Source organism: Melanerpes formicivorus, unplaced genomic scaffold (assembly GCF_026170545.1).
Source record: "Melanerpes formicivorus ecotype bairdi unplaced genomic scaffold, bMelFor1.0.p_v2 SCAF_9, whole genome shotgun sequence".
NCBI classification, from domain to species: Eukaryota; Metazoa; Chordata; class Aves; order Piciformes; family Picidae; genus Melanerpes; species Melanerpes formicivorus.
In genome coordinates, this window is record NW_027142361.1 from 13,317,072 (window position 1) to 13,331,672 (window position 14,601).

General features: G+C 46.7%; 1 protein-coding gene across 6 annotated transcripts in view; it reads right to left on the reverse strand.

Annotated features, from left to right (window-relative positions):
* DTNB (dystrobrevin beta) overlaps positions 1 to 14,601 on the reverse strand; it is a 505,091-nt gene that overhangs the window by 384,023 nt on the left and 106,467 nt on the right. For all 6 annotated transcript variants that reach the window (XM_068143073.1, XM_068143070.1, XM_068143069.1 and 3 more), the window contains one exon: positions 6,230 to 6,315. In XM_068143073.1, coding sequence (XP_067999174.1) covers positions 6,230 to 6,315 — 86 coding nt within the window. The remainder of the gene's footprint in view (positions 1 to 6,229; positions 6,316 to 14,601) is intronic.

Consider the following 14,601-nt stretch of genomic DNA (forward strand, 5'->3'; position numbering starts at 1 on the left):
TAAAGAACTGGAAGAAGAGTGGTTGGCAGAGAAAAGGAAAACCCATTTGGGCAGCCAACCTATGGCAGGACATTGCTGATCGAATCGAGAGAATTCCAGTGAAAGTGAGACACATCGATGCTCACATTCCTAAGAGCAAAGCTACTGAGGAACAGCAACACAACCATCAGGCAGATCTAGCTGCAAGAGTTTCTCAAGTAGACATGGACTCTAATCTTGATCTCTTCTGGAAACACCGACGTGAGATATTCTTAGCTCGGTGGGCTCACGATTCGTCAGGACATCAAGGCAGAGATGCAACATACCAATGGGCTCGTGACAGATCCATAGACATTCCCATGGATGCTATCACACAAGTCATCCATGACTGTGACATTTGTGCTGCTATTAAGCAGGCAAAACGACTTAAGCCCTTGTGGTATGGTGACAGATGGTCCAAGTACAAGTATGGTGAAGCTTGGCAGATTGACTACATCACTCTACCACGTTCTCGTTCTGGTAAGCAGTATGTGCTTACTATGGTAGAGGCAAACACTGGATGGTTGGAAACTTATCCAGTTCCGCATGCAACTGCACGCAACACCATTCTCGGTCTGGAGAGACAGATCCTGTGGAGACACGGAACTCCAGAGAGGATTGAGTCAGACAACGGAACTCATTTCAAGAACAACCTTGTAAAGATCTGGGCAAAAGAGCACGGTATTGAGTGGATATTCCACATTCCCTACTATGCACCAGCTTCAGGGAAGATTGAACGCTACAACGGTTTGTTGAAGTCGACTCTTAAAGCCATGGGGGGTGGATCTTTGAAAAACTGGGAAAAACATTTAGCACAAGCAACCTGGCTGGTAAATAGTAGAGGTTCAGTGAACCGAGCTGGACCTGCACATTCAGATTTGCTACGGAAAGTAGAAGGTGATAGAGTTCCTGTTGTTAGAGAAAAGAGTCTGTTGGGTAAAACTGTTTGGGTATTTTCACCCTCAGGAGAGGCTAAGCCTGTCCGAGGGGTGGTTTCAGCTGAAGGTCCGAGTCACACTTATTGGGTAATGCAAGAGAATGGTGAAATTCAGTGTATTCCACAAAGAAATTTAACTTTAGCTGAAAGAGGTTAATTTCAAACTGTTGTACAGCTACATCGCGTCCACAGGAAGAATCAACGAGGAATCTATGGTGCACGAACCCTGAGATCCCTGAGTCAACTAAGAGACCCTGAGAATCCCTGTTTCCCTTTTCTTCGCTTCGTCGGCGAAGAAATGAACTGTTTTCCATTTTTCTCATTTTCTGATTTTCTTGGACTTTTGAATCATCTACATCTGAGCATAGCCGGAATGGACTATGAACTTTACTTACGAACTGTAAATATCGTTTTGGATTGGATGGACAGTATGAACAGCCAATGAAATTGTTTAGAAGGGGTGGACTGTGACCGTTTGAGGCTGTCCCCTTAAGAAAGGGAATATGGTGGACGGAAGTTGGTAAACGGAAGGAATAATCTAAACTAATTTCATTGGGAGAGTGGGAGGAAGCACCTTCGGAACTGGGAGTGAACTGGACATTTCCAGCACTTCTCTGTCAGTCTTGCTTCCGCCTCTTCTTCGTGCAGCAGCTCTGTTTTGTGCTGGGCTTTCTGCCAAGGCCTCGGCCTTGAAAACCAGATAAAGGCCTGTATTAACTCCTTTCCAATTAACATAAACTGCTTCTAACTTTTTTTTTTCCTCTCTTTTCTTTCTCTTTCTATCCCAGTCTGGGGAAAGGGGGGGAGAGAGGGGAGAGCAGAGGTGGGGAACCCCTCTCTGTCCGAGGGGGGTTACTCTCATTTCTGTGTTACTCTGTTGTATATCTTTGTATATATTGTAGATATTGTAAATTTGTAAGTATTCCCCTGCATACCCTACATTGCTTTGTAAATATAGCTCCACTGCCTTGCTAATTCAGCTTGTGAGTTTTTTTTCCCCTTTCCCTTCAAGTTTCTTTCCCTTTACCTTACAAGGGGGAAGGGAGGAGGCTTCTTGACCTTACCCTTCCACCCACCACACCTATATCCTGCACTCATCAAAAAAGTGCCTTTATAACCGAAGTCAAGATTAACTCATTTCTGCAGGGGCCTCACACAAGGGAAATTAGCAGTGAAACTGGGGAAGCTAAAGATTAGTAGGATATCATTATACAGCCACCTGTCCATTTCAAGGGCAGTAAATTACCCTCAGACAATACCTCAAGTGAAACAGAGGGTAATAGTGCCAATTCTCAAGAGCTAACCTCAGGGTCAGAACAGGCACGTGCTAACAGCTCCCTGATGACAAGGGGTTAATACTTCAGCTTTCATATGCTATTTCAGTTCAGTGTTGCTACACTACAGTCAGGGTCTTTTTTTAAAAAGCAGAGAGAAAGAAAGAGAATGTGAAAAATGACTGCTCAGACTCAATGATAAATGACAGAAGGAAAATGTTAGGTTACGGTAAGACTTGATGACCTTAAGGTCTTTTCTAGCCTGGTCATCTTAGAATAGTTTCATTTAGGAAAGACCTTCATGTGGGTTTTAGCCATTAGGAAACAAAGCATCAACATCTTCACAGAAGTACAACTCCAAGAGCTCTCATATGAGCAATAACAACTTCCTTAGCTCACCTTTCTGCACACCACATTTTAGGATTACAATCTTCCAGCATTCACCATTTGACAAATACACTGAGGTACATTGGCCACAGCAACCCCATGCAGTGCTACAGGCTGGGGTCAGAGTGGCTGGAGAGTGGCCAGGCAGAGAGGGACCTGGGGGTACAGGTTGATGGTAGGATGAACATGAGCCTGCAGTGCACCCAGGCAGCCAAGAGGGCCAGTGGCATCCTGGCCTGCATCAAGAACAGTGTGGGCAGCAGGAGCAGGGACGTCATTGTGCCCCTGTGACAAGAACGGAGACAGGGACGACAGCACTCAATATGAGTGATAGTAATCATCCAACTTTATTGCTCCGCACTTCATTATTTATAGTCTTATCTTATGCATAGTTAATTCTATTCTAATTTAACACATACTATTGGTTTCTCTCTAAAAGGTTACATCATTGTTTTCACAACTCTGTGGAATTCTTTCCACTCAGTCTAATTGCTCTTTTTCCCAGATCTTGCCTCCTCCTTATCTTGCTTGCCTCCCTTCTCAGGGGCAGCTGGACTTCAGCATACCAAGCAATCAGCACTTTCTCACATCTCCTACTCCACCACTATATTATCAACAGAGAATTCTTCAAGGCCTGAATTGCACAGGTGTTCCTGGGACCCATGTCCCCTCTTGCTCAAAACAAACCCCAACACCCCTGTACACTGCACTGGTTAGGCCACACCTTGAGTCCTGTGTCCAGTAATGGGCCCCTCAGTTTAGGAAGGATGTTGAGTTGCTGGAAGGTGTCCAGAGAAGGGCAACAAAGTTGGTGAGGGGCTTGGAGCACAGCCCTGTGAGGAGAGACTGAGGGAGCTGGGGTTGCTTAGCCTGGAGAAGAGGAGACTCAGGGGTGACCTCATTGCTGTCTCCAACTACCTGAAGGGAGGTTGTAGCCAGATGGAGGTTGGTGTCTTTTCCCAGGCAGCCAGCACCAGAACAAGGGGACACAGTCTCAAGCTGTGCCAAGGGGAGGTTTAGTCTGGATGTTAGGAAGAAGTTCTACACAGAGAGTGATTGCCCATTGGAATGGGCTGCCTGAGGAGGTGGTGGAGTCACCATCATTGGAGGTGTTCAGGAGGAGACTTGATAGGATGCTTGGTGCCATGGTTTAGCTGATTAGGTGGTGTTGGATGATAGGTTGGACGCAATGATCTTGAAGGTCTCTTCCAACCTGGTTTATTCTATTCCCCTATAAAATGCCCATGCGGGGTCTTCACTTCGTCTTTCGTCCCCAGCTGCAGCCTAGGTAAAATGGCATGAGCCGCCTCCCCTGGGCCTGCCCAGGCCTGAGGCTGGGTTGGGGGGGGGAGGGGAGGAAAGAGCCCTAGGGGGGTTTGGGTGTACCCCCAGGTGGGGATGGGATGTTCTTGGATCTCTTTGTCATGGTGCTTGTGGTTCTCTGTAAAGCTTTCATTGTTGTTCATTTTTTAAATTGTTTTTCTATTTAAACTTTCCATCACTTTTGCAATCCGTTTGTCTGAGGCATTGTTTCTGCCCGTGGTGGGGAGGGGGTTTGCCCCAACCCATTACAGCCAACAGTTATAGTTAAGTAGCCAACAGTTATAGTTATTTTATTACTTACTTGAACTCTGGTGGTATTTGGAAACTTAGCTTAAGAACACAACAGACTTCTTTTCTCTGCCTTCAGAAGCTTCACAAGACCCTGATTTTCCCAGTTTTTCCTCCCACATTTCACAGTAAGTTCTCCTGGGAAGTCAACAGCCTAACTCTACCCTGGTTTAGAGAAAGCTTTTCCCTTCTGCACAGATTTCCTAAACTTCTGAAAGCTCAACTTCAAACTAGTCAAAACTCACTTTTCCTGGACAAATTTGCTAATCGCACACCAAGACTCTGCCTCTAGGTCTAACCTCACACATGGCTCTCTGAGCATTCTAGGAGGTTAATAGTAAGGTGGTTCAAGTCTTCAACTTCTCTCCAGTTGAGCAGAGACCACAAGCAGCATATCAGGGGCCAGAGAAGTATGAAGAAGTGACAGAAGAGCATTCACACCAGATGGGGCATGTGAACAAAGTGCCATAGCTATACAAAGCAGTGGCAAACCAGCATGGATCTTTTTCTTTCTCAGTTGACTTGTAAGATATTAGACCTGACAGCACAACAAAAATAAACCCTCACCAAACCCAAGTTTTACATAGGTCTTACAACAGTTGACACCCTCTCATAAGAACTTGTCCAAAAAAGATCAAATGTGGGTAAGTCAGTGTGAGTGACACGCTGAGGGCACAGATCATCTCGTTCCAATCCCCCTGCCATTGGCAGGGATGCCTTTCACTAGACCAGGTTGCCCAAGGCCTCATCCACCCTGGCTTCAAACACTTCCAGGGAGGGGACATCCATGAGCTCCCTAGGCAGCCTGTTCCAGTGTCTCACCACCCTCACTGTGAAGAACTTCTTCCTAATATCCAGTCTCAATCTCCCCTCTTCCAGCTTCAAGCCATTCCCTCTCATCCTATCACTACAAGCCCTTGTAAAAAAAGTCTCTCCCCAGCTTTCTTGCAGTTCCTCATCAGATACTAGAAAGCCTACTTGAAAGCCTCCCAGAAGCCTTCTCTTCTCCAGGCTGAAAAGCCCCAACTCTTGCAGCCTGTCCCCATAGGAGAAGTGCACCAGCCTTCAGATCATCTTCATGGCTCTCCTCTGAACCTGCTCCAACAGTTTGATGTGCTTCTTGTGTTGGAGGACCCAGAACTGGATTACTGCAGGTAGGGTCTCACCAGAGCAGATTAGAGGGGGAGAATCAGCTCCCTCATCCTGTTGGTCACACTTCTTTTAGCTTAGAAGGCCAACAATATCCTGGGCTGCATCAAAAGTACCCATTGCCAGCTCATGTTGAGTTTATCATGAACTAACACCCTCAAGTCCTTCTCCTCAAGACTGCTCTCAAGCCTTGCTCCGTGTTTGGGATTGCCCTGACCCAGATGCAGGACCTCACACTTGGCCTTGTTGAGCTTCAGGAGGTTAGCATGGGCCCACCTCTCAAGCCTGTCCAGGTCCCTCTGGATGGCATTCCTTCCCTTCAGTGTGACAACTGAGCCACAGTTTGGTGTTATCTGCTGTGACACTACCACATCTGCAAACTTGCTGAGGGTGCACTCAGTGCCACTGTCCGTATCACTGACATGGTAAACAGCACTGATGCCAGTACCAACCCCTGAGAGATGCCACTTGTCACTGGTCTTCATTTGGATATTGAGCCATTGACCACAACCCTTTAAGCGTGGCCATCCAGCCAACTCCTTATGCAGGAAGTGCCCCCACCCCAACATCCTCCAACTAGGGAGGATGGCAACAAGTTTGACATTACGACCAGCAAAATCACACCTGAAGAAGCACCCAAGGATTTAAACAGATGTAGTCATGAAGTCTTCTCAGTGGCAAATCAGTCTGGTTTATGGACAGCAGATGGCATGGGTCACAAAAACATGAACAGAGCAAGCTCTGTGTCAGTGCAAAGATGGCTAAGTGAAAAAGTCAGCTTTCAGAACTTAAATACAATAACACATGGGGCCAGTGAGGGAAACTAAGCATTTCACAAGCTGAAAGTACTTACATCTCAGTTTGTCCAGGATTTTACCACCACACATTGTTGCTAACATAGCTTTCACTGAAAACACTGTCAGCTTCCCGTGGCCCTCACTGTGGAAAAATAAAGTTACAGGGTAAGTAACTGCCACCCAGAATGAGAAACAACAAAACCACTCAAGGCCTAAGAAGGAAATGCACAAATGCCCTCCATTCACTACAAAAATCTGCCCAAACTATTTCATGTAACATTAAACCAGTGACAACTCAGCAGCATTTTTGCTATATTGGAAGAGTTAACAAGTGTTTCATCACACATCAAGTTTTCTTTCAGAGTTAAGCCAAATGCAGACAGACTACATTTGCCTTGTTCATCCCATCACTGTAGCATTAAATTTTTCTATTGAACCCCATTTATTCACTGTAGAAGAAATGTTAAATCTCATTGTTACCCCTGCTACCCTTTGTTAGTCTCTATCAATTCTTACTCCTTGATTTAAGCTCTGATGCTCAAATATACATTTTACTCTGCAAATAGTTCAGTGATTGATAGCTAAAGGAGAAGCTGTTTGATGCCCTGAATATCTCACACAGAACTGGAGTGATATGAACAATCTTTTATTCCAATTTAAGTTAATCAAGCTGCTGTGCTATCAGAACAGATGGCACAATGGGGAATTATTTTCAAGGGAAAATGAATTTGTCTCTATGGGAAGTATGAAGAAGGCCATTCAGCACAGTATGAGATAGAGAAACAGCTATGTATATTACTCCTGTTACCAGAAAGACAGATAACAATGAAATTATGAGGGAATTAAAGTCACCAGGAATGCAGAAGGCAGCTTGCTGGGTTAAAGCACAGCACAGCTGATGTCAGTTTCTCCAGCTGGGTGCTGGGCAGAGGGCTCACACAGCCCACCCTATCCACCTCCTGAACTCCTGTCTGCCACAGTGACAAAGGAGTCAGAGAACCTCTGCATATGTGGTAAGACAGCCACAGTGTGGTCACCTCAGTGTAAATCCACCCTTAGTGACAACTTGGTTGAATGCTGGTTTAGGGAAAAAATAAAGTGTGTAAAGGTGAGTAAAAGCTGTTGGAATTCTGAGCAATTTACTGCCAGACAGAAGCATGCCATATCATTAACCTTAACTACAAACAGACTCCACCAAGGAAGTTAAGTCACATGTAAATAATTAAAATAAGTTCAAGTAACTAATTAAATGTGTTGGACAGAATCTGAAGTATCATCATAGCAACTACAATGATGGAGAAAATACTTAAGTGTTGGAAGAGCTCTAGAGAAACTCTTGAATGCTTCTCAGTGGAAAGAAGAATTGCAAGTGGAAAGAAGACATCCCAACACCCCTACAAGATGGGCCCTCATACTCTTGGCCATGAGTTCAGCAAGAGTTGTTTTGGACTCCAGAAGAACATTTTTCACCGTGAGAACAGTGAGACACTGGAATCATCTCCCAAGAGAAGTGGTGGATTCCCCTACTTTGGGCAGTGTAAGACTCAACTTGACAGGCATCTTATTTCAGCTACACTATCACCTAGAAAAATTGGACCAGATGATCCTTGGGGTCCCTCCCAAACTTTGCATTCTGTGATGTAACGTTTGCACTTGGAAAGTGCTAAGGGTAGAATTACTCCAAGTAAATATTGGCTTGTGGTATTGAAGCAGTGACAAGGTCTAACACCACTGACAGTCAAGCAGTCAGGTGGAGATATCAGGAAGTAACTAAATTATGTGTTTTCCCTTTCATGCTCAGAGTTAATACACTGTAATGGGTTGGGGCAGCCCCCCTCCCCACCACGCGCAGAAATGATGACTCAGACAAACGGATTGCAAAAGTGATGAAAAGTTTAAATAGAACAGTGAGTGCGTGCAGAGAACTAGAAACACAGTGACAAGAGAGAGACCCCAAAACAGACCCAGAGAGATCCCATCCCCACCTGGGGGTACACCCAAACCCCCAGGGCTCCTCCTTCCCCCCCCCACTGCTAGGCTAGTCTCAGCTGGCCAGATCTGAGATTGCCCATCCCCCCGTGGCCTTGGGCCTAGCCAGGCCCATGGCCAGGAGATCTCTACCCCAGTTACCAGGTGGCGAGGAGGAAGGAAAGAGGAAGTGCCAGACCCCGCTGTGAAACTTATAGTGGTGCAAGGGATCATGGTAGGAAATAACCTAATTTCCTGTGTCCACCCACTGGGCTGGACTTCTGGACACAGGAAACACCCCTGTAGCAGAGGGCACCCAGCCCAAACTACGACATACACAAATATTATCTTTTGTTAACAACTCCACAGTGAGGTAAATGCTCTTCACCTGAGAATACCTGAAATGTAATCTGCAATTTCTCTAACACAGAGACAAATGTTCCCTCTACAGAAGAGAGGCAACCTCTGCCAGAGCTACAGCTTCAGGAAGATCTTTGAAGAGGAATGGCAATCCAAAGGCCATCACTTTACCTATGAATCTCTGTTTGAAGAAGCTAAACAAAGGCAGAAAATGAAACACATTAGATATTTACTTCAAGTTATATAAAGGCTATAAAATGGTAAATATTTCAGTTCTCCCATTTTCTGTCTTTTCTCTTAAACAGCTTTCTCAAAGGAATAAGTGTGGAAAAATAAAGAAGATTTGACCATAGCTCAAAATGGTTGCATCAAAAACTTATGGCCTGCAAGCCTTGACCCCCACTTCCATCTAAGCAAGCCTTTCTAGCAGATTCTTAAGTTATAGTCTCAGTCATCCTCCCTCTTTTCTTTTCAATAGACTATTTTCTCCCAAAAAAGTTCCGTTTTAATTTAATTTCTGGGAAAACAAACAAGCAAGTGACAAAAGCCATCAGTGCCTCCTCAGAGGACACACCCTTGCAAAGCTATCTTATGGTGCCTTCAGATATCAGGACTGATTCTGCTGGCCTTCTGTTTATTTACCAAGAGAAAACCCCAAACTCTTCCTCCTGCAATCTGGTAGAGGTGTGGCTTTAAACATCTTTCCTAAAAGTATTTCTGTCCCACTGCTACTCAGTCTGCTGAATTCCCTATCAAACAGAAGAGGGACAGAACTTTTAATACGATTTTGCAAATCCTGGAACCACCAGGAGCTCTCAGGACTTGAAAGAGAACTGGGGGACTTCTCCCACATCCAGAAGGCTTCTTCCAGTCACCTTAAGAAAGCCTCAGCCTCCACATTTTCCAAACCAGGCAGTCTGCAGCAGATGCTCACAGCAGTAATGTCCATGTCAGTCTGCCCACTAATCTTTACTCAAGCTCCCAGCTGGCTCACATTCCATCCCCAGGCAGAGCTCCATGCACTCCAGCCACTCTCTCAGAGAAAAAGCAACTTGCCCTCCTGGTCTGTCCCTCTTAAAAAGCCCAATGCAGCACTCCAGTTGTGTCAGCTCTCCCACCATGTCCTCCCTAGAGGAATCAGACCTGATTTTCCCCTATGCTGCACACAATAGTATCTCAGAGAGATGCCTGCTCAGGCTGACTGCCCAGCAAAGGCACAAGGGCCTTGCACAACGCTGATCTGAAGGCATGTCCTTATGTCTATGCATCTGCTTTAAGTGAGTCCCTTCCAGCTCTGCTCTGCTGGTTACAAGGTTCCTCCTAATGGCATCACTCCACACTGCTCACCAACTCACTTTCTCATTTGCTGGTGTCCTGGTTTGAGCTAGAACAGAACTACATCATGGGCTCTTTGCTTTTAAAACTTAGTGATCCTCCCCTTATTATTATCTACTACTGAAGCCTCTGTACCTCACTTCAGGGATTCAGATACCAGTGAAATATTTGCTTTAGAGTATCTTTTACTAATGTCCTGCTAAATACTACGATGTCTCTGTGGACTCAGTACATAAAGCCTAAGGGCTGTTATTCAGGGACACTGCTCTAGATGGGTTTAAAATGTGTAACTCTAGACAGGGCAACAAATTCTGTTGCAAAAATATACGACGTCACTTCCAACCCTAACAATTCCATGATCCTGGGATACTGGAGGAAACATCAACTCTCTTCCTACCTAACCAGGGGGCCACCAGGCCCCCCAGCTTTTGTTGTCACCACCACCATCACCCAGTGTGCCCCAAGGAGACTCACCAAAGATAAGAAAAGGATCCTCTAGCACAGATGGACTCAGCTTGGAGCTTCTACCCTTCCTGGGGGACATTAAAAGGGGAGTGGGCGGGGAGGGCCAAGTGCCAACACCTGGGGGGGGAGGAGACTCCAACACAGCCCAGGGGCCCTGAGATTTGAGGGGGAAAAGTGGCAAAATGGGGTTGGTGAGGGACTTCTGGGGTGTCAGGTGGTGATAGGACTAAGGGCAAAGGAAAAAGAAATAGAGATGGGTGGATTCAGACTGGATGTTGGGAGGAAGTTCTTCACCATGAGTTTGGTGAGAAATGAACAGGTTGCCCAGGGAGGTGGTGGAAGCCTCATCCCTGGACGTTTTTAAGGCCAGGCTGGATATGGCTCTAGGCAACCTGATCTGGTGTAAGGTGTCCCTACCCGTGGCAGAGGGGTTGGAATTGGATGATCCTCGAGGTTCCTTCCAGCCCTGACAATTCTGTGACTCTATGATTCTAAAACAATTTTGCAGTTTAGGTTGGATGTTATCTGGGGTTTCTTAGCTGGAGAAGAGGAGGCTCAGGGCAGACTTTATTGTTCTCTACAACTACCTGAAGGGAGGTTGTAGACAGGTGGGGGTTGGTCATTCTCCCAGGCAACCAGCACCAGAACAAGAGGACACAGTCTCAAGCTGTGCCAGGGGAGGTTTAGGCTGGATGTTAGGAAGAAATTCTTCACAGAAAGAGAGATTGACCATTGGAATGGGCTGCCCAGGGAGGTGGTGGAGTCACCATCACTGGAAGTGTTTAAAAAGAGACTGAATGAGGCACTCAGTGCCATGGTTTAGTTGATTAGGTGGTGTTGGGTGATAGGTTGGACTTAATGATCTTGAAGGTCTTTTCCAACCTGGTTAATTCTGTGATAATTCTGTTCATTGATTTGACTTCTCAACTGAGTCTCTTCTCAGTGACTGCACTTTCTGATGTTACCAGCATGTTTTTGCAGACAGTGTCTGCTTCTAGGAGTGATAATGTTGATGTTTAGGGTTACTTCCAACGATTGGGGTGCTCTTGCTTGTACTTGCCTCTATGAAACCCAAGGTTGTGGCAATGCCAGTGACGAGTAGTGTGAGCAATCTGGCAGTGCAGGCCTAGAGCCTGACATGGTGGTAGGCCATGCTCAGCATAAATGCAGAGCCAGCTAGCAGTGTAGCAAAACAGTGCTGTGCCTGCAGCATGTAACTAAAACAAGGCACTGGTAGCTATAAACATGGACAGTTATCTTGGGACAACAGGACGTGCACCTGCATCAACAAACCTCGTTGTGTCATTAGTAGTTGGTCCAATAATCTATAATAATGCGATGTGTGGTCATCATAGGGAACCAATGAAGCCATGCCAACAAGGCACTCCGAGTTTATATAAGAAGTTGTAGCAGTTCCCTTGGTACGCACTTCTGCCTTTCCTGTCTCCTGTTTCTTCTACACTTTACTGTGCTATACTTGCACTACAGGCCTGCTCCATAGGCCTGCACCTCAGGCCTGCACCATCGGCCTGCAACACTGGAACAATAAAGGAACAATACTCGATCATATTGGTCAGCCGTATTGATTCCCATCTCCGTCACCCCGTTATCTGGCGCCCGAATACACCTGAACTCGTGGACAAGGGATCCTCGGACTACAATACTGATCGACTCAGCACAAAGAGGTACATCCGAGCGATATGGAAAGCTGGTCGAACATCACTGCCCCAGTGCTGGAAAAATTAGCAGCGCGCACTCAAAAAGGAAGTGAATCTCACCCTGGCCCGGTCAGCGACCGGGGACAGGCAAGGGGAAGCACGCCACCAAACAGAAGAGGCTGTGCTAAACGCCCTCCACCTATCCTCTCCGTGAGAGGTATTACTGGCAATTCTGGGATCTTAAAAGGGCTATTAGCCTGAGCCCAGAGTCATCCCCACGGCAATAAGCTTTTACTTCCGAAGCACGGGATGAAATTGCAGCCCAGCTGTGGGATGAGGTGCTAAATACTTAAAAAAGCAGCTTTTCGCTATAGCGCCGTGTGACGGATCGTCACGGACATTGCAATTGAAAAAAGCAGAGCAGTCTATTCCCGATTCAGCTGCTGCGGCCTTTGATTCTAACCGAGATGAAAAAGGGAGACTCCGAAGGCACTCCCCGCCCTCCGCCCCCCTCCTCTCTCCCTGTATATCGTCTGCCGCTCTGTCAGCATCCTCCTCAGAAATTCAATTGCCCGCTACTCCTTCTACACGAATCGCGGCTTATTACCGTCCTTTTGCGCAGAAAAATCTGCTCCTGCCACGTCAATAGTGGCAGAAGCGAATCCCGATCGAAGTGATAAGGCGCGCAAAATCAAAATGGAGGTCGCTACGCATTAAGAATTAGACAAAGGAGACGCCACCTCTGCCATCTTGGCCAGCACACCGTGTTTATTAAGACACCACCACAGCCGTCCGCACCCAGCAGAGAAACCCATTAAAAAAAAAAAAAAAAAAAAAAAAGCGGCGAAACCTGTGGCTCGGCGTTTTCGATCCCCTTCATGAACATCTTCCTCTGATACCACCAGCGACGGCTTGGGCTTGGAAGACGAGAGGTCCGACGCTGGGAGCCCAGACAGCGGCAACTCTGCCCTACAACTCCTGTAGTGCTTGCAGGCTCGTGATCATGGCATTTTTGCACCCCCACCCCGCCGCGAGCCCCAGCCGCCCTGATGGTGGACCCCACCACCCCAGCAGCGCTCAGCCCGGCAGCCCTCAGCCCAGTGACGCCCACCCCAACGGCGCCCCACACTCCGGCATTTCTCCTGGCAACGCCTCCCGCACCCCCCCCATGGACCCGTGAGTACCAGCGGCTCCGATCAGGCGGAATCGACCGACGCACCACCGATAGCAGCCACCCCCATGGCAGCGGCAGGAACGGCCCTAGCGGCCCCTTCCCCCCGGCAGTTTCATCTGCGCTACACCCCCCCCCCGCCTCCTACATTCCACACGTTATCAGCAGAGTATAGCACTCCAACGGAGATTTCAATTGAGTCTCGATGGGACGATCGGGAGGTGGGAGGGACATGGAACTGTCCCGCTGCGCTGGTGGAAAGGTATTGTGGGAAATGTAGTCACAGATGAGGAAGGTTAACAATGACTAATCTCTGAACTGACTAATGTTAAAGGAAGCTAAAAAAGCTATAGCTACCTATGGGCTACAGACAGGATACACAACTGCTGTAATCTATCAGTTGTTTCCAACACATCTGTTAATCCCTTTTGACACACGTATGTCAGCAAATGGTGTTTAATACGAGGTCTGAGAGTGATCATGGAAGAAATGGGTGCCTTACAACCTGGCCTCCCAACTCCCAGTCCCCACAAATTGGGACCTCATTATTATTCATTTGAAGGATCGTTTTCTTTACAATTTGCTTACACCCGGAGGACTTAACAAAGTCTGCATCTACTGAGTCATCGATTAAGGCAGACTCCACCCACCAATATCAATTGGTAGCCTGAAGGCATGCTTGAATTCTCTGGCACTCTCTTCCCACTTAGATAGACCCATTGTGACTTTCTAATCTATAAATCTATGGATGATATTCTGATTGCAACAAAAAGTTACACCCTAAGACAGTGCTGTCTGAGTTTCAGCCCCTGTCAGCAAGCAGACTTGAAAGTCACACCACCTTAGACCTTGCAACTTGTCAATTAACTCACAATTCACTTGGAAATGCCTCGGAAGCCACGCCCCGGCAGCCAGCAGACTCTACAAGGTGTCACCATTAACCATCTCATTGGGGCGAGATCTTTGCCAGATCTTATCAGCAAATGCAGCTTCCTGATAAGGCTTTGCAATTAAGTCAGGATTTAGCGATCAGAGTGGTCCAGAATCCAGGACAATAACTCTGATACTGCTTTTCATTACTCAGCAGGGTCTAACAGGGACACTTGGTTCCTTTGTCAATACCATCCCTTACATACGGCATTCAATACTAATTCAGACCTGACTCATGATATGAAGGTAGAAATGCTGGATATTTTGGCATTTGACAATGCTAATGAAGAAACTAAACAGGTTCTCAGCATTTTATCAAGAGGTGCCACTGCCTCATGACTGCAGGACCACAACGAATGAAGGCATCGACAAGTAGCAATGTATCTAGCCACAGCCATAGACGCAGTCTTGAAATCACCAGTACGACCCACCGCACAAAGGAAAAAACCTGGCTCAAAATCATCATGCCTCTGAGAAACCTAGGTACCTTAAATCAAAGTGCCAGACTGTTGGACAGACTCGAAAGGGTCACAGACCTAAT